Here is a 19,757-nt window from a genome sequence, read left to right on the forward strand (position 1 = left end):
AATTTTGGACAGCTAATGAAAGCTGGGGACTCTACCAAATAAATAATCTCTTGGAAAGCAGAGATTTAGTATTGTTTTTACCTACATAGAGAAAAATGTATCAACTCAAACTCTCTTAATGAAAGTTTTACTAAGTAATGTAAATATTTGCTGAAGACTTATTCCATGCCAGGAAATGAAATAAGCAGATTCTACTACAACTGATTTTTACTTACTTTTCATTACAATAATATTTGTTTTATCAATTTATTAAAAGGATCTTTTCACAGCAAAGAATATCCCAAGCGAGCTCCCTTCAGACATCATAATAATATTTAACTTGTGATGAAAAAATAGTTTCTTTGTTCAGCACATATTTTATTTCTGTGCCACAGAAGAAAAGTGAAATTTATTATATTACCTATAAAGCTATGAGACTAAAACAGATGAAAGAGACTGTGTACTCATTCCAATAACGCTATAATCATGAAATAACCTTCTTCCCTTATTTAAAATCTTACCATGAAATCCACTTTTTTAAAAAGTAGAGAAAAACAATGAGCCTTATAAATTAAATCTGAAAGGGCTTCTGAATTTCTTCTTTCAAACCATACAACATTCCATAAAGTAAAAACACTTCAAATTAACTTTTAAACGTAGTCTCATTAGGTATTTAAGAGAAAACTGGCAACATATCATTTAGGAAACATTAATAATTATTTTATCCTGCTTATTAAAAAGCTGAACAGTGATTACATTGAGTTTATTAAAACAGTTGAAGGATAATTTTTTATCTAATGAAAATTACAGTTTTAATGCATTAAGAATTTCATTTGGGCTACTCCTAGAGAGAAGGCAGGGCAAACGGCCTGTGGACAAACAGCCTGGAAAGAGCGATCTGAAGAGCACCTGGGGCACACGAGTGGGAAGGTTATTTGCTTATTTTAGAGCATGTCCTGTAGAGGCAGCATTCACAGAGAACCCTCCAGGAATAACGGAACTGGCAGAACAAATATATTTAGAATATTCCATCCAAAAACAGAATTCACATTCATTTTAAGTGCACATGGAACATTCTCCAGAACAGATCACATAATTACCCCATAAAACAAGCCTCAACAAATTAAAAATCAAAGTCAGACCACGAATTTCTTCTGATCACACTATGTAACTAGAAGACAACCATAAGAAAAAATCTGGAAAGACCACAAATACATGGAGGTTAAACAACATGCTACGAAACAATGAACGGGTCAACTAGGAAATCAAAAAAGAAATAAAAAAGTACACGGAAATAAATGAAAATGAAAACACAAGACTCCCAAAACATTTAGGATGCAGCAAAAGTGGTTCTAAGAGGAAAGTTTATAGCAATAAAGGCCTACCTCGAGAAGCTAGAAAAATCTCAAATAACCTAACCTTACACCGAAAGAGGTAGAAAAAGAACAAACAAAACCTAAAACCAGCAGAAGTAGGGAATAGAGTAGTAATAAATGATAGATACAGAAATTTAAAATACAGTAGAACAGATCAATGAAACAAGGAACTGGTTCTTTAAAAAAAATAATAAAACTGATAAACCTCTAGCCAGACTTATCAAGAAAAAAAGAGAAAGGACTCAAATAAAATCACAAATGAGAGAGGAGAAATAAAAACCAACACCACAAAAAACAAACAGTTATAAGAGAATATTGTGAAAAACTATACACCAACAAATTGGACATTGCAGAAGAAATGGATAAATTTCTAGAAACATATAAACTACCAAAACTGAAACAGAAAGAAACCGAAAATTTGAACAAACCAATAACCAGCAAGGAAACTGAGTTAATAATTTAAAAAATCCTACCAAACGAAAGTCCAGGACCAGACGGCTTCAAAGGCAAATTCTACTAAACATTTAAAGAAGAGTTGATACCTATTCTTCTTAAACTATTTCAAAAAATAGTAAAGGAAAGAAAACTCCCAAATTCATTCTACGAGGCCAGCATTACCCTGATACCAAAACCAGATAAAGACAACAACAACAAAAATACAGGCCAATATCTCTGATAAACACAGATGCAAAAATCTTCAACATAATATTACTAAACCAAATTCAACAACAGATTTAAAAAATCATTAATCAATGGTCAAGTGAGATTGATTCCTGGGGTGCCAGTGTGGTTCAACATCTGCAAATCAATCAATGTGACACATCAGTAAGAGAGAATAAAAACCATATGATTATTTCAATAGATGCAGAAAAAGCACCTGACAAAGTACAACAACCATTCATGATAAAAACCCTCAACAAATAAATAATAAACCCTCAACAAAGTAGGTCTAGAGGCAGCATACTTCAACATAATAAAGTTCATATATGAAAAACTCACAGCTAACATCAGCCTTAATGGGGAAAAAACAGAGCTTTTCCCCTACAGTCATGAAGAAGACAAGGATGTCCATTCTCACCACTTGTATTCAACACAGAAATGGAAATCCTAGCCACAGCACAGACAACAAAAAGAAATTTAAAAAGCATCTAAATGGGTAAGAAAGAAGTAAAACTCTCACTATGTGCAGATGACATGATACTATATATATAAAACCCTAAGCATTATTTACAAGAGCCAAGATATGAAAGCAGCCAAGTGCCCCCCAACTGAAGAATGGATAAACATACATACATATATATATATAAGTATTTTTACATATATACACACACAATGAAATATTACTCAGCCATAAATAAGAATGAAATAGTGCCACATGCAAAGACATGGATGAAGCAAGAGAATATAATGCAAGGTAAAAAAGTCAGAGAAAGAGAAATACCATATGATTTCACTCATTTGTGGAATTTAAGAAACAAAACAAATGAGCAAAGAGAAAATAAAAGAGAGAAACAAACCAAAAGACAGACTCTTAACTATAGAGAACAAAGGGATGGTTTACCAGAGGAGAGCTCATGCTGTCTCTCTCTCCCCCTTACTTTCTCGTCTTTGTCCACTTGTATTCATAAGGCAGAAACTGAAACACAGAAGGGTTAAGTAATTTGTCCAAAGTCATATACCCAGTAAATGGCGAGTTAATATTGGAACCTAGCCACTCTGGCTCAAGTCTGTGCTCTTAAGTATTATACACTTTCATGACATCTAAATCTCCTTGTCCATCCCCACCAAACCACCTTACAATTAATTCCATTTTCTGAATTACTTGATTCTCAGAAATGAGTAATTGGTAGACACCAATAATGCTAGAAAGGTATGTTCCCTTTTGTGAATTAATAAATTGGCATTCAGTGGCAGCTACTATGCGTAGAAAGAATCAAAGAACTAAGAATCAAAGAAAAAACATCATTTTTGGCAAGCCCTAATGAGAATACTTATTTCTACAAGAACTACCTACTGATGTTAAAACAATTATGTGATTAGTTGGTATCAAATTGACTATTTGTACAGTGCCAAATTAGCAGTACACAAGTTATGTTCAATACACAGGGGAAATATATCCATACAATGGAAGCATCAGATTATCATCATTCTAATCCAGGGTTAATCTTAGAAACACTCATGGTGGATCAACCAGATATGATGTGTGTTCTGGCATAATCCAACATGGCATCCAATCACTAAAGATAAATTCTAGCCAAAAATATTAACCTTAAATCCATCAAGCCTTTAGATATAACTCTCAGTTTACAGGAAACACATAGGCTAGAGTAATAAAGTAACTGATACCACAATGAAGAAAGCAGCCAAATCTAAAAGGCAGAACATTGTGTATGATCACTGGCCCAGTCTCAACATTTCAGTCATCATTAAAAAAAAAAAAAAAAGGAACTATGCGAGGACAAAACAGACTTACAGGACATTAACAACCAGCAGCACATAATACTGAACTGGACACAAATTTGTAAGTATCAGCTATAAAGAGTATTTTGGGGTGGGTGTTTGTAGGAAGTTAAATATGGTCTGTCTACTGGAGATAAAAATGAACTGGAACGGATAGAAAGGTGAGTATTATTGACTGAAAAAGTTGCAGAATGGTATGTACAGATGACCTTATTTTGTCATGAATATATTTATGACATTACAAATTTCCTGGGGTGGGGGAGAGGCTTGAAAAGCTGTAAACCGAAGGGCAAATAAATACAATTACCTTGGTAAATAGGCATAACCTACTGAAGCTGAAAATTTGCAAACCTAGTATATAATACAATAGCAGTGTGTGTGTACATGGGAGTGTGCGGGGAGGGGGCATTACATCTGTACCCGTCTATACAGATGAATCTCACAAGCATTGACACTGGTCAAGTCACAAAAAGCAAGTCACAAAAAGAATACATACAACAGAAGTCCAAAAGTTAGACAACAGTCAAAAGCAGGTAAAACAATGTATTTTTTAGAAATGCATACACACGTAATAAAGACACTTTTAAAAATATAAGGGAACAATACAATTTACCATAATTGTTACATCTATGGGAAAGGAAGGGAAGACAGATGATAGGGATGCACAAGGAGCTTCTAAAGTTCTGGTAATGCTCTTTTTCTTTAACTGGGTCATACATACACACCATTCACTTTATTATTGTTCACTGAAATAAATATACACACACATACACACATATTTCATTTGTACATATTATTTTATAATATACATGAAAGCTGTGGACCAGATCCCAGGCCACATTGTAAGACTGCCTACTCCACCAGTTAACTGGCCTCCTGTGAGCTTTCAGAGCACTTTTAATATATATTTATATTTTCAAATTTCACTATGATAAGCAGCTTTAAAATAGGTGTCACTCTTGTAGCTTTTAACTCTACTGAATGATTTTCTCAAAATAAATTCTCAGATCTGGAGTTACTGAGTGTAAGAGAATAAACATATTTACAATTAGTATACACTGTCAAATTACTTTGCTCAAGTGTTAGCTCAATTTATATCATCATATTAATTGAATACAACTTCATCAACAAATTAGTTATTACTCTTTCAATGTTTTTAATTAGGTTATTTTGCATTCAACTTGCATTCAACTTAAGAAAAAATATTTTCCCAGCAGTTTGTTGACTATTTCTATCTTCTCTTTATATTCTCTGCCCATTTGTCTAAAGAGATTTGGTGTTTTTCACATGAATTTGGAGGTACTCATTTTCTGTAATTAGTCCTGTTATGAGTTGCAAATATTCTCATTGTTTTTTTTTTCTTTTGGTTTTCTATTTTTCAGAGTAGATGCTATAATTTTTTATATACTCAAATAGTACCTTTTGTTTTTTGAGATTTCAAAGAAATTATTTCTCTATATAGCAGATGACCCAGTCTATTCCTAATTTATCGTTCCCACTTTGAAAGAGACTACACTGAAAGAGACACTCAGATTATGATCAGAAAGTTCAAAAATTGATCTTATAGTAAAAAAATTTAATTTCAACTCAGTGAAGACTAGATTATCAGATCAATGGTGTTAGAAAAACTGGCTGGTGATTTACATGGGGGGAAAAAACCCTCATACATTACAACAAAGTTAATTTCAAGTGAATTAAAATTTAAATGTAAAAAATAAAATATTAAAAAATAAACTAAGAGTTAATATTTACTTAATCTTGGAAGTGAAAGCTATCTATGCATATCTCCAAAGGCAGTTAACAAAAGTAACACAAGTATATGTAAAACTGATGAAATCTGAATAAAGTCATTGGGTAAGGTCAATTTCCTGGTTATGCTAGAGTTATCTAAGATGTTACTTGCCACTGGGGAAACTGGGTGAAGTGTATACAGGATGGTCCCATATTATTTCTTACAACTGCAGGTGAGTCTACAATTATCTCTAATAAAACCTTTTTAAGAAGGGCACTGGAAAGAATATTTGGTTGACATGGAATGATGTTCATGACATACTGTGAGGTGAAAAATAGGTTTCAAAACAGCATCTATGATACACTTTTATAAACACAGAAAAGTAGACATATATCTATACACACATAGTGAGAAAACATCTGGAAGTACATACATAAAAGTGCTACTTTGTTAATAACACAGCCCTTGGAGGAAAAAGGTATTATCATATTCATTCTATTAAGATGCATCCATTTTAAGTGCTGACAAATACTGAAAATTGTAAGAACCAAAAGAACAGTCAACCAAAAAAACACAAGTTTCATAAACAGGACAATGAGTCCAATACTTGATCTTGAAAATTTAATTTGCAAGTGAAGAAAACAAAAACCCCTAAAATGGCAAACTCCAGCATATGCACAAGCAGTCTATTTGTTATTTTTAATAATAATTTTATTACAGTGGGAAACTATGTATCTTGAAGTATCTTGAAATCAATGAATAATTAATTCCTGGGGAAAACAGATTATCGCCTGAAATAAGACTATATTCTCTGATCCCATTTTCTACCATTACTTGAGTGGCTGTGATTTTTATTTTCAGTTTTAAGGGATAAACACAACCAGGTCATGCAGTTCACCTTCATCAGAAAGTTTGCAAGCTAACACAGATGCCATGATGTTGTAAACGATGAGTTAACACTACAAGACTCTGTTGGCATCTGGATTTTAATGTCAACAATCGTGACTCCCAAAAATGAAGCGATTGCGAACCACAAAGCCAGGGCACATTAATACAATATTGATAGTATAAGGCATTTTTTCACTTGGAAGAATCCCACAAGCTCATTCTAATAACTCAGTTTTAGCTAGGACAACTCTAGTCTTAATAGTCTGACCTAGGTCAAACTTAACTAAGCCTTATAGGTCATATATTTGTAAAATGGAGATAACTATATCTACCACAGACAGGGTTATTTTGAGAATCAGATGAAATAATGCATTTTAAGAGCTTAGAATAGTACTCACATGTAGTAAATATTTCTCATATATATTTTTTTAACAGTGTGTTGTAGGTACTAGAACTAATTCTCTGTCATCTATCTGACTTAGCTAGTTCATGCCAAAGTAACACAGTTCATAGAAAAATAAGGATTAGAACTCACAACTCAGTCAGGGGAATGAAAGATACAGTCAATGATATTGTAACAGCAATGTAATGGGACAGATGGTAGCTACACTTGTGGTGAATATAACGTATAAACTTGTCAAATCACGAAGCTGTGCATCTGAAACTAATGTAACTGGGTCAACTACACTCAAGTAAAATTTATCTGAAAAAGAACTCACAACTCAGCATCTTCCTAATATATGCCTTTTATCTGTATGTAAAACCTGTTCCTCTATACTTTAGCTTGTGTAAATTTTTCCATAATAATTACCTTAAGCTCATATATAGAAAAGTCATTTAACAAATGTGCAAATTTGGATCACAGACATATGATCCAAACATTTCAAAGCAATATAAAATGATTAAAACTCCATTAATTAATAGCCATTGTAACTCAATGTGAACACTAGGCTGGACAAAAAAGATGTTAGAATACTACTCAGGGAAAAAAAAACAAACAAACAAAAAACGTAGATGTTGGTACTATTCTAAATGTGATATAAACCAAACCAGTCAAGTAGTATGACTTAGACTCTTGGTAAAATCCCATTATGAGATGAAATACTTACATTAAGGACCACACTGGCCAAGCTGCCCCCGGTCTGTCTGCCTTTCTGTCTCTCTCTCTTTTTTGCCCCCGGTCTCTTATTTGCAAACTATTTTTTTAAACAGCCTCAATATGATAACATGATGGCTCTCATAATCATGCTTTGGAAAATCACTATCTGTGATAAATAATCATCTCTCTTTACACTGCCCTTTAATAAGATTATCAGAAAAGCAAAAAGAGGGGCGCCCGGGTGGCACAGCGGTTAAGCGTCTGCCTTCGGCTCAGGGCGTGATCCCGGCGTTATGGGATCGAGCCCCACATCAGGCTCCTCCACTGTGAGCCTGCTTCTTCCTCTCCCACTCCCCCTGCTTGTGTTCCCTCTCTCGCTGGCTGTCTCTGTCTCTGTTAAATAAATAAATAAAATCTTTAAAAAAAAAAAAAAGAAAAGAAAAGAAAAGCAAAAAGACAATAAATCAATCTTTCAAAGTATCCCTGTTTTGTTGGCTACAACTAAATATCCTCAAAATGTTTCCAATCTCCCTAACATTTTATATATATATACATATATATATATATATATATATGTATATATATACATGTAGTTTTTAGTATATATGTTAATACAAACTGATAGGGACTTTAGTCTACTTTTAAAACCATACCAGGCACAACCTAACGTTTCAGTTAAAAGACTCCACTGAAACGGAATAGCAGGTGATTTAGCATGAGTAACAGGTCAATTATATGGAATTATAATTATTTCTGTGCACTGGGATTTTATGCTAAACATGAGAATGTGATGGTGAGCAGCCGTATTTGATTTTAATTGCTGCAGCTTGAGTTATCCAAAACATCATGAGAACACTAGAGAAAATGAGAAAATGACATGAGGCATAGGAGATGAAAATGATGCTGCAGAGGGAACTCTGGTAACAGATGGAGCTCTGAGGAATTGGCTCAAACTTACGATTTACAGGGAAGGGTAAGCCTCTCCCAACAAGTCTTCTTCGGAGTTAGATAACTCCCTTTATTTTCCTAGGACCTGAGAGCAGAAAAGACATACTTTCCCATCAATAAATGCCTTAAGAATTGCAAAGCATTTTTCGGAACAGGAAAATCTGTGGGCTTTCTTTAGCTCCTTCAGCATTCTTACACTGACAAAGAAGAGTTTCACACTACGCCCCAAATAAGATAAACTTCTTCAAAACCTTTAGACAAAACAAAATGACAAATAATTCAAGCTGATGAACGAAAGAGAAAAAAGTAGAAAACCTCTAAACTTACAAGAAATCCATTAGAAATAGTGGTAATAGACACACAAAGGTTTTTCCGACCAACCCGCCAATGGGAAGAGGAGGAAGAGGACTCAGACACCTGAACCTTTCTATTACTTTTCATGGAAAGCCCTTCCTGGGAAGCATTCAAGTAGCAATAGTGATGATAAAAGCACCTGGGAATGGCATTATGGGGCATAAAAATCAACTACATTTTCTGAGCACTTACTAAGCATTTTACAGGAATTATTTCATTGAATTCTCAACACAGCCCTGTGAGGTTTATTCTTATGTAGAGACGAGAAAATTGAAATTTAGACATTAAGGGACATGTGTAAGGTGGCAAAAGAGACACAGCTGATTCAAACCAAATCTGTCTTATTTCAGAACCACACTGTCAATCACTACATTATCACTACACTGCTCAAATGAGATACATACATGTCAAAGTAAATAAAATATATGGATGGTATAGCATCTGTAAACTAAAGGACTTTTGAAATACCATTTTCATTACTATTCATTGTTATTCAGTTAATATTCTCTAGACTTTAAGACTTTTCGCTCTGGACAACCCCCCAAAAATATGTATATGTATACAGATGTATGTATTTTACACAGTGCTCTATTATACACACATGAAATATTTGTTTCATAAAACTACTTTCATCCTTAGTACATGTAATATATTCTGATACATTCTTCTCTACCTCTTTTTTTAATGCTGGAATTGATTTCATGACCCACAAATAGGTGGCATCTTGCAATTACGACACAAAAAAAATCACAACTCAGCTCTGGACGATAAGTGTATGTATGCTTGGAAATACAGACAGAGGAAGTATGGGCATCCTGTCATGTCAGAAACATATACAGGCATCCTGGGAGAAGAGTAAGGAAGATATATATGTGGGAAATCACATATGGGGTACTTGGTAAATATGTTTTCACAAAACCTCCAGCAGCACTACTATTCCCCAACATTTAGACAAGTGAAGTTATACCACCACTATCATAAGCATTACAGACCATGAGCTGCCAGCCAAGGCTGACATTAAGATTCTCAACCAACATCAAAGAATGGAAGCATGCTACCTACATACTGCCCTGATAAAAGCAGCTTACTGTGCTGGGGTTAATGTAGAGCACGAAATCGCCCATAATACCTGGCTTGCTAAAATGTAACATAGAGGCTGCTGGGGGCGATGGAAGGTTTTGGAATTCAGAGAACGCCAAAGGCCTTTCGAATGCCAAGGCCTGCGTGACCACTCTGCTGTTGGTTGCCTTCCCGGTAGCTTCCCCCCCACACACAAGCTTTCTTAGCCCAAACAGCCGCCTGTGATCTAAGAGATGTATACATTGTCCCTAAGGCTATGTTTAGCTAGAACTCCTAGAACACACAGATTAACATATTGTATCTTTCCTGTAAACAGATCCTCCTAGTTCCAGTAAGATCCCTTGTCACGCATCACCTGCTCAGAGAAACAGTGATAAGGATTTGTGATTATCCTGAAGGACCAATAAAAGTGGGAGCAAAGAAGAGCAGAGTCTTCGTCTCTGAGCATTGACCCCCTTGCCGTCTCCTCTCTTTCACAGCAAAGTTTGGAGTAATCTTTCATCCATCGGTACAGGGATAGCTGGCCATTCCCGGCATTACCGTTTGCAAGAAGACTTTTTATGAGCCATTCTGATACCCAAATTTCTAAAGTATATTAAACACTGACCTGGCTCCTTAAAAGGACTATACAGAATTTAGCCTTTTCAAGGACCCAGGGTCATACTTACGCACCCACAATGGTAAACTTAAGAACTGGTAGATAGGTCACCTAATTCAAATCTCCCACTTCACAGATAAACAAACTGGCATCCCAAGAGGTGATGCAATTTGCCCAAAGTCACCCAGTAAAAAGGTCAAGTGAGTCCCATTACACCATGCTGCCACAGTTATTATCGTACTATGTCGAACACTATCTAGGAAAGTAGTCACAATTTAGAAGCAATACTCTTTGTAATTTCTCCCATGTTTGTAATTTTGGTTATCTCATTTCTTTCCCCGTAATCTTTAGCAATAAAACTCTTAAAAAGGATCTATGTGTTTACCCTCTGCAGGAAAATTTCAAGCTATCCCACTCCATAGCCCATTTTAGGGAAGGAACTCCCAAAATATAATTGTGTGGTGTACTTCAGAAAGGAAAGGGTTACAGACTGAATCCCTATGTGGTCTTCAGAAAGCAAAAAGGATACAATGGAAAGCCCACATTTAAGAACAGTTCTGAGAATGTGACTATCAGGAACCCCAGTCTCTGAAAACAGGCAATACAGTAAACTTCACAAAGACAGCGACTAGGTTCTCAGTAAATGTTGGTTGAATACTCTGAAAAATGAGTGTTTGTCACTGTACAAACTGGTCCCAGGCCATTTTACTGTTTGAGGTAGGCTTGCACTTTAGGTGTTTGTCTCTTCCCTTTCCCATTAGGATATGAACATCACTTACATCTAATGACATCCCCCAAACACAGCTTTTGCAGAAGTTGAGGATGTTTCTAATATGCTCTGAGCATATTATTTCTAAAATAAGAATATGCTCTAAGTGAGGGCCTGAAGGATTCCACTATGTAAGGAGCATGCCAGTATTATCACAGCTCTCCTAACTTCCATCTTGCCTGCTCTTCTGTTGAACTGTTGGCTCTGATGCAGATTGCAGATTACACAGATGCCACCTCCAGCGAGGTGTTATGATACTGGGACTATTTTTAACCTGAAACCAATGATAATTCTCTACAACCCACAAAATTATCATTCCAATGTCTTTTTAAATGGCAAAATGTCTTGAAAATGAAAACTGTGTACCCAAACTGAAAGCCACTTTCTGGAACATCACTTACATCCAGTTTTGTCCTCTCCAGATGGCCCCCCTTCCTTATTCCATTTTCTTCTATATTTTTCACAGCTCAAATACTTTATTTTATTCCTCTGCCTTTGGGTATTTGACAGATACTTCCTGTATTTTGTCATCAGAAAGAAATGGATGTAACTAAGAAAATACATAGAAAACTTTATCTTCCCACAATCCCTTCAAAACATGACCTTAAGGAAAATCTTGTGATATGAAAAGTAAATATATATATACACATACACACACACTAATTAATCAAGGACAAAGGGATTAAAATATTATCTACAGATGTTTTTACTTGAAGCAATTGTCTCTTGACAAAGAGCTAAATCTACTAAACGAAAAATTACATTTCATAGCCTATTTCTTCATGTCTGTGATATATACATGATTAATTCTGCGTTTGTCAGTAAAACAATCTAAGAAATGCTTTTCCTAAGATTTACTCAGGCTAGTATTTAGTAATGCAAATATATATATATATATTAATTTTAAGTAGGCTCCATGCCCAATGTGGATCCCAGCGTGGGGTTTGAACTCAACGACCCTGAGATCAAGACCAGCGCTGAGATCAAGAGTTAGACACTTAAACAACTGAGCCACACAGGTGCCCCTAATGCAAACATTTTTAAGGCTACTTTCAGCAAACTATTTCAGAAGAAAAATATTCCAAACACATTAACAGTAATTCCAATTAAGTAATGATTGGAATTATTAAAATCATTTGGGAAATGACTTTTATTCAATTTTTCCATTTCAACATACCTAAGAACAAAGTTTCATAGCATAAATTTATGCAACGTGCTTGATAACTCAGAGTATGCTCACCATTAAGAGAAAAGAAAAATGTAACTTACAATTAACTTCAAATAAGTTCTTCCCATACTTTGAGAAACACTATCACCCTCACCGGAATAAGTCTAAAATGAATCTTTTCCTAAATACACCAGATGCCACCTAATGCAATTTTCTGTATCACTCACAGTATCTTCCTATATCTACCAGAACACATTCTAACAAGATGAATATAGTCTGTATTATGAACTGAACCAGAAAGCAACTATTTAAGAATTCATGGCATTTAATAATAGGAATTAACACTCTTATCAATTAAAATTTGAATCCAGATAAGAAAAATCTTATAATGATTCAAAAAATTTAAAAACACCCCAAGTTCCTAGGTAACAAAAAAGAAAGGCAATAATATAGAATCCAAGCATGGTATAACAACTATTCAAAAATGGATGTTGTTCTCAGTTTTAGGAGAAACTGGAGAGAACAAATGAATAGTCAGTCTATTGACTCCTTCCAGCTCTCATCCAGTATCTGTTTACAGCAGCTACAGCCAAGTTATCTGCAGCCATGCAATTTTCAGAATGGGAATAAACATGTCTTTGCTGTCCTAAGACCAATTACCCTGGCGCAACTAGAATAAGAGAATTTTTGGTTAGACAATACCTGAAAGATTATCCAGTACCCTCTCTGTATTTTAAAACAAGAAGACTGAGGCTCAGAGAGATTAAGTGCCCTAGCAATTCAAACAGCTATTTAAAGGCCACACAAGGTCTAGAAACAACTGTTCTCAATTATATCTATTAATACGGGTTAATTCTGAAGGTCTGAAGCCCTGATTCCTCTTCTGAGATGAAATGGGCCTTTGGAAATTTACCAGCTGCGTCATCTTGAGCACACAGCAACCTTTCTAAGCCCCCTTTTCCTCTTTTGTAAAGTGTAGAGAATACCTACTCTAAGGAGGATGTTGTGAGGATTACAAACAGCTTCTAAGTGCTTAGCACATCAATTAGCAAATAATAAGCATTCAAAACCAGGTAGCTATTATTTTTACTCCCGCCCTGCGAACATGGCTGCCCCTGTTTGAGAAGACAACGAACTCTATTAAACACAACGGACAGGTTCTCATCCACCAGAGCTTCTCCGACCTACCACATTCTGCAAACAGGAGAAAACCCCACTCAACAACCTACTTCACGCCATTTAAAATCCGCCCTTTATCTATTAAGAAAAACAAAATACCAACTGCTGCCAATGTCTTCTGCCACGTGTTGTACGTTGAATTTGTCAACTAGAAATTGCAGGGGATTTTTCTGGCTCCACCCAAAACATGGAGAATGAATGATGGGTAAACGAGAGGAAGATAAGGTCACACACCTGAAATGGAATTCACAGAAGCTTCTTCTCAGCTCATTTAGTTGTGAGTAGATAGGTGGATAAAGGAAAGCAAAACGCTATCTTTCAGCATCATAAAGCAGAAATGGCTACCTCAACAAAATACAACTCCCTAGGCTTGTCAACACAATAGAAAAGAATCCGTGTCCTTGTCCCAGTAAATTAATATGCACACGGGAAACAACTGAGCATCTTTCTCGAAAACCTAAGGACTAAGCTGTTTCCGAGCTGCACTACACCCCAGGACTACTTAAATATATGAAAAATTCCTAAGAAAGGGCGAGACAAAATGATGGGGAATATCACCTTGAAATCAACAAGGAGGGAATCATGTCGTGCCAAAGGCGTCCCCTTGGATAAAATCCCGAACCTCCGTTCTCATGATACTACAAACCCACCTCCCTCTAAGGAAATTACAGAATCACCCGCAGCAACCAACCTCAGCAATCGGCATCGACCAGATCGACCCCTACTCAAATGGCGCTAAGTACCGTGGGTCCAAGCCCCTCCCTGGAGCTGCCAAGTCCCGCGCTGACTCCACACTACCTCACTTCCTTCCCACCCTCCCTCCCATCCTCAACCCCCGGCATTTCGCTCCAACCCTCACCACTGACAGAGAAGGTAGGAACGAGACAGATTTTCTACACTTTGTTCGGGGAGTACCAGAGCCACACATACCCGTCCCTATTACGATCACATCAAACTCCGAAGGGAGATTATCCGCCATCTTGAAAGAAAACGTGTCATGTGACTATGCCTTGTGGAAATGAGATCTAGTGAGGCCTTGCCCTGGTAGAAGGCGGAAGGAAAAACAGTGCATTCTGGATATTGTAGTTGTTGAGTGGTCGGTCCAGGTAGGCGGCTACAGCATTTTATTTGAAATGTTTACGCAAATGTTAAAAGCTCAGTTTATTTTCCAGGCTGAGTGCAGTAGCGCATTTAGCCTGGAGGTTTGGGGTACTAATGAGATGGAGATTTTTGCTCTGCTAGCTAGGATGAGTGGGAAAACCTGGGTGCCCCTTGACAATGATGAAGCAAGAATTGCTGGGATAGATGAAGGGCGGACTGAAATTGAAAGGGGATTGGTCTGTGAACAAAGGAAATTTTCATTCCAGCCTGGAAACTTGTTTTCCCCAATGTACTTTCGTTTTGGCCCCCCGAGGCATAATTTTTCGCACCAATTCTTTCAAACTGAATCCCGTATCTTTTTCGTCTCCATGTCTCCCCAGTGAAAACCCATGAAAAACCTCTCGCCTTAGTTTCGCCGCAATGAAACCTAAATTGCGTCTGTATTTGTTCTAGTTAGTCCAAGCAGCCACCCGGCAGTATTTTTTACAAAATTAGCTTTGCTTTACAGGAGGGAAAAAAAGATATGAGAGCATAGTGGTTGCTTGATAAGCGTTTATTGGTTATGAATCTGGTTTTTTATACGTATACAAGGTTCCTCTGATAAACTGCTGCAGAAATGATCAAGGTAAAATGGCCTTTATATTAAAGTGATTGATTTGATGAGGGGCTTTAGGGTTCACTGTAGTTATTTTATTTTACAAGAGTTTCAAAATCATTCAAGAGAAATAATTTCAAAAGAGAAAGTGCCAGTAGTGGACGGTCCCTTAAACCACCTGGACTCTGAACTGTTTGTGGTTTCCCAGTCACACTGTTTTTCCTTCAGCATGGAATGATATTCCCATTCTCCAGCTAACATATCCTTAATATTCCGCTCAGGTTCTACCACCTCCTCCTTTTATCTCCACCCTATATTGGGTTAAATTTCCCTATGTAGTGCTAACACCCTGTCATAGCCTCCCATACTGCACTGAAATTATTTGCATTTATGTTGGTTCCTATACAGTACACACATCCCCACACATACAAAAATATACACCCAGATACATAACGTCCTAAATTATAAGTCCCTCTATGACAGGGACTGGGCCTTACTTGTCTTTTTACCCCCCTGCATCTAATATGAGCCTGTTGCTTAGTAGGATTGCCAATAAGTGTTTGCTGAACTGAGCTTAGTTCTGACTTCCCTAATAGGTGGTAAGTACAATGAATACAGGGACTAAATCTTCATCTTTATATCTGCCCATAACTATCATGTTTTATACATTGAAGAAGCTCAACACATGTTTGTTACTTAGGTTCCATGAAAATTCTTTAAAATTGTATTCACTCGGATTGGGTTTTGTTTTGCTGCATTTTGCCATAATCTTTAGCAATATTTTACATGTTTCATTAATTTCTTTTATGGACTCTCTGGATTTGTTGAACAATTCTCTTGTGATATGGTCCTCTGATGAATATTTTGTGTAAGATATTCTTCTGGGAAGTGTAATGTATTGTTCAGTAAATCACTCTGCCATTTGCCTTCACATGAAAAGTTTTGAGTACTATCAGAAGTGAAATAGATCTTATCTATGAGACTCTTAATACCACCAGTGGAAATGAAAATTAATAGATTTCCCAGAGTAAGCACAGGAAACTTCAAAATCTCCTCTAACAGTGAGAAGCTATGGATGGGTGGTTAAAAACATGATAAATTAAGGTAGCTCTATCTTACTTTGGCGATATGTATATATGTGTGCATATATATATATATCTTTTTCAATATGAGTATATCTAACTTTCTATGGACTCAGATATTTTCTAACATAGACACAATGTGAGGACACAACTTATTATTTCATTCAATTTTCCTTAAATATTTATTGAATACCTACTATGTGCAAGGCACTGATTTAGATGCTGGAATTACAGCAATGAGTAAAACATACAAAAAGCCCTGACTTCATAAAGTTTACATCTACTGGGGTGTAAAACAAAATAAACAAGTAATATTACTCTGCCGTGCTAGTTTTCCAATATGTTTTGCCCCAAATAGGAAATCCCTTTTATTCTGAAGCTAGAAAGCAGGACCCTCGGAAAGATAAAATTGCCAGCCTGCATGTAGCTGTCCTCTATCACACCCTCTCTGAGCATGAAAAATATGATTACATCAGAAAAAGTTAAAGCCTTATGCATGGAGAAAATGCTTAAAATACCTTTTCCATCAAATGTATTTTTATAGATCTTCTGTAAAGTAAAGATGAATATAGGGGTTGATAATGTCAGTAAAGTAGCATGAAGCAAAGCAGCTTAATTGCTGTCTATTCTATTATTCTAAGGACATCTATTTTTGAAAACTGAAATATTTTATTTGGATAAGTCAGAGTACAGTGAGATGAGGGATGCAAATTGACTTACCCTGTTAAATCACTGTGATCCTAATTTTGTACTTAATGGTTTCCTGAGTTGAAAAACCATGATTCCCTGAACATTTACCTTGCATTCAGAAGCTTACTTAACTGTGGGATCTGATGTGTCACCTTTTTACAAACAAGTTATTTAATGGGCTCTATTCCTGGGCTTTCCTTTGAGTTCCAGATCCATATATCCAAGCCCTTACTCAACATCTCTTCTGAGCATGTCCAATACCGAACTCCTGAGCATTTCATCCCTACTCCCAAACCCCTTTATCCAGTGTTCCCCACCTTAGAAACGGTACCACCTACTAATCGGTTGCTCAAGTCAAAAACCATAAGAATCATCCTTGATACATCATTCTCTTTCACTCTTAAACCAATTTCATCTCCAACTCTTGCCAGCTCTATCTCAAAGTTATATTGGAAATATATCCACCTCACAATCTGGACCGCCTGCATAATCTCTTCCCTAGACTACTACAATAGGTCCCAGCTGCACCCCTCATTTATGCTTGCTTCTCTTCAGGCCACTGTCTACACTGCAGGTAACCTTTTAAAAACTCAAATATAGGGGTGCCTGGCTGACTCAGTTGGTGGAGCATGTGACTCTTGGTCTTAGGGTTATGAGTTCAAGCCCCACATTGGATGTAGAGATTACTTAAACATAAAATCTTTTTAAAAAATTTCAAATCTAATTATGTCCTCCCCTCCCTAAAACTTGCATGATTTCCCATTGCTCTTAAAATACACTCCAAAATTTTAAACGTGGTCTAAAAGTCCCTGCTGAACTCTCTAGGCTCATCTCATACCTTTCACCCTTCTCTTTCTAAGCTCCAGCCATATTGTCTCTCCATTTTGTCTGATACCCCATGCTCCTTCCGGCTTCAGGGTCTTCATTCATGTTCTTCCACGTGCCTGAGGTGCACTTTTGTCCTTCTCCCTTTCTTCTACTTCAATCCTACTCATTTTGCAGTTCATTCAAAACATTGCTTTCTCTGGCAAGTCTTCATGTAGTCCTCAATCTGCCTTAAGTCTCCTATCACCTTATACTCCTCCTTTGTTGAACTTTTCATGATTGGAAATATCAAATTACTTATGCAATTTCTTATTTCATATCTGTTATCCTCCTAGGACGTAAGTTACACAAAGGCAGGGACTGTTGCCTTTATATTTCCGATATAATATTATATATTGTATTTCCAATACATTATTCAGTGCCTAGCACAAAATAGGCACTCAAAAATATCTGCTGAAATCCCACTTCTGGGTATATATCCAAAGCAAATAAAATCACTATCTCAAAGAGATATCTGCACTCCCATGTTCATTGCAACAGTATTCACAATAGCCAAAATATGGGAACAACTTAAGTGTTCATCAACACATGAATGGAGATTATATATATATATATATATATATATATATATATATATACATATATATACTTTTCAGCCTTTAAAAAGAAAGAAATTCTGCCATTTGTGATGATGAATGAATGGATGAATCTAGATAACATTATGCTAAAGTGAAATAAGCCAGACACAGAAATACAAATATTGCATGATCTCATTTATTTGTGGAATCTAAAAAATATGTATTTTTAAGTCAAACTCGTAGTAACAGAATAGAACAGTGGTTACCAGAGGGAGGATGGGAGTAGAGGAAAGGGGAACATATTGATCAAAGGGTACAAAATTTCTGTTTGTAATATGAATAAGTTCTGGAGACCTGATGTACAGCATAGTGATTATAGCCAAAAACGTATACTTTCTGAAATTTACTAAGATTGTAGATCTCAGGTGTTCTTACCACAAAAAAAGGGTAACTATGGGAGGTGGTAGATATGTTAATTAGTTTGTGCTAATCATTTCACATCATATATATCAAAACATTACATTGTATACCTAAAATATATGCAATTTTTATTTGTCAAAAATAAATATTTTTTTAAATCTGTTCAATGAATGGGTAAATAATAAGGTACAGGAAGTCTTCAGGAAACAACACATGAGTACTACTTTAAGTGGGAATAAAATGAGTTGATTGCCCAGTAAACTTATTTGATCAGCTGGTTTTGTGTTTATAATTGAACAATACACATGTGGTTAATAAACAATCCAACTAGCACAAAAGGTCATGCAAAGACTCGTAAGACTAAGAAGTCTCCATACCCTCCCAGCCCCACCCCCAGGTTGTCCTCCGCAGAGATAAGCGCTATTATCAGTTTCTTGTGAATCTGGCTGGAGATTGTGTATGCATATGCGTGTGTGTGTGTGTGTGTGTGTGTGTGTGTGTGTGTAAGGGAAGCAGTAATCCCTTTATTTCTTTTTTTGACACAAAGATTTTATTTTTAAGTAATTTCTACACCCAACGCGGGGCTCAAATCACAACCCCCAAGATCAAGAGTCACATGCTCTACTGATTGAGCCAGCAAGGCGCCCCCTGATATAACTTCTTTGAATGGCAATTTGGCAGTATCTGTCAACATTTTAAACGCATATATTTGGTTATTTAGCATTTTCTCATTTGAAATTTATCCTGCAGACTAGTGAATTTTTTATTCTTAGTTGAAATGATTGATACCATATTGATCATTTCAATATTTTTTCTAACTTTTGGGTTTTAAATTT

The 19,757-nt window shown here is 36.1% G+C and overlaps 1 protein-coding gene across 4 annotated transcripts in view; it reads right to left on the reverse strand.

Moving 5' to 3' along the window:
- The window catches only part of CHM (CHM Rab escort protein), a 196,161-nt gene extending 181,519 nt beyond the window's left edge, over nucleotides 1-14,642 (reverse strand). Inside the window, exons 1-2 of one of the 4 annotated variants that reach the window (XM_057312932.1) lie at nucleotides 14,561-14,591; nucleotides 8,493-8,567 (exon numbers count right to left, since the gene is read on the reverse strand). Coding sequence is in view for 2 of the 4 variants with exons in the window: in XM_048213444.2 (XP_048069401.1) it covers nucleotides 14,561-14,609 (49 nt within the window). In the remaining 2 variants the exon portion in view is untranslated. Of the gene's footprint in view, nucleotides 1-2,916; nucleotides 2,986-8,492; nucleotides 8,568-14,560 lie in introns of those variants that run through there. The other 3 variants (XM_048213444.2, XM_048213445.2, XM_057312933.1) reach the window with 3 other exon arrangements.
- Nucleotides 14,643-19,757: the final 5,115 nt, after the last annotated feature.

The sequence above is a fragment of the Ursus arctos genome, chromosome X (genome assembly GCF_023065955.2).
Source record: "Ursus arctos isolate Adak ecotype North America chromosome X, UrsArc2.0, whole genome shotgun sequence".
In the NCBI taxonomy this organism is placed as follows: domain Eukaryota; kingdom Metazoa; phylum Chordata; class Mammalia; order Carnivora; family Ursidae; genus Ursus; species Ursus arctos.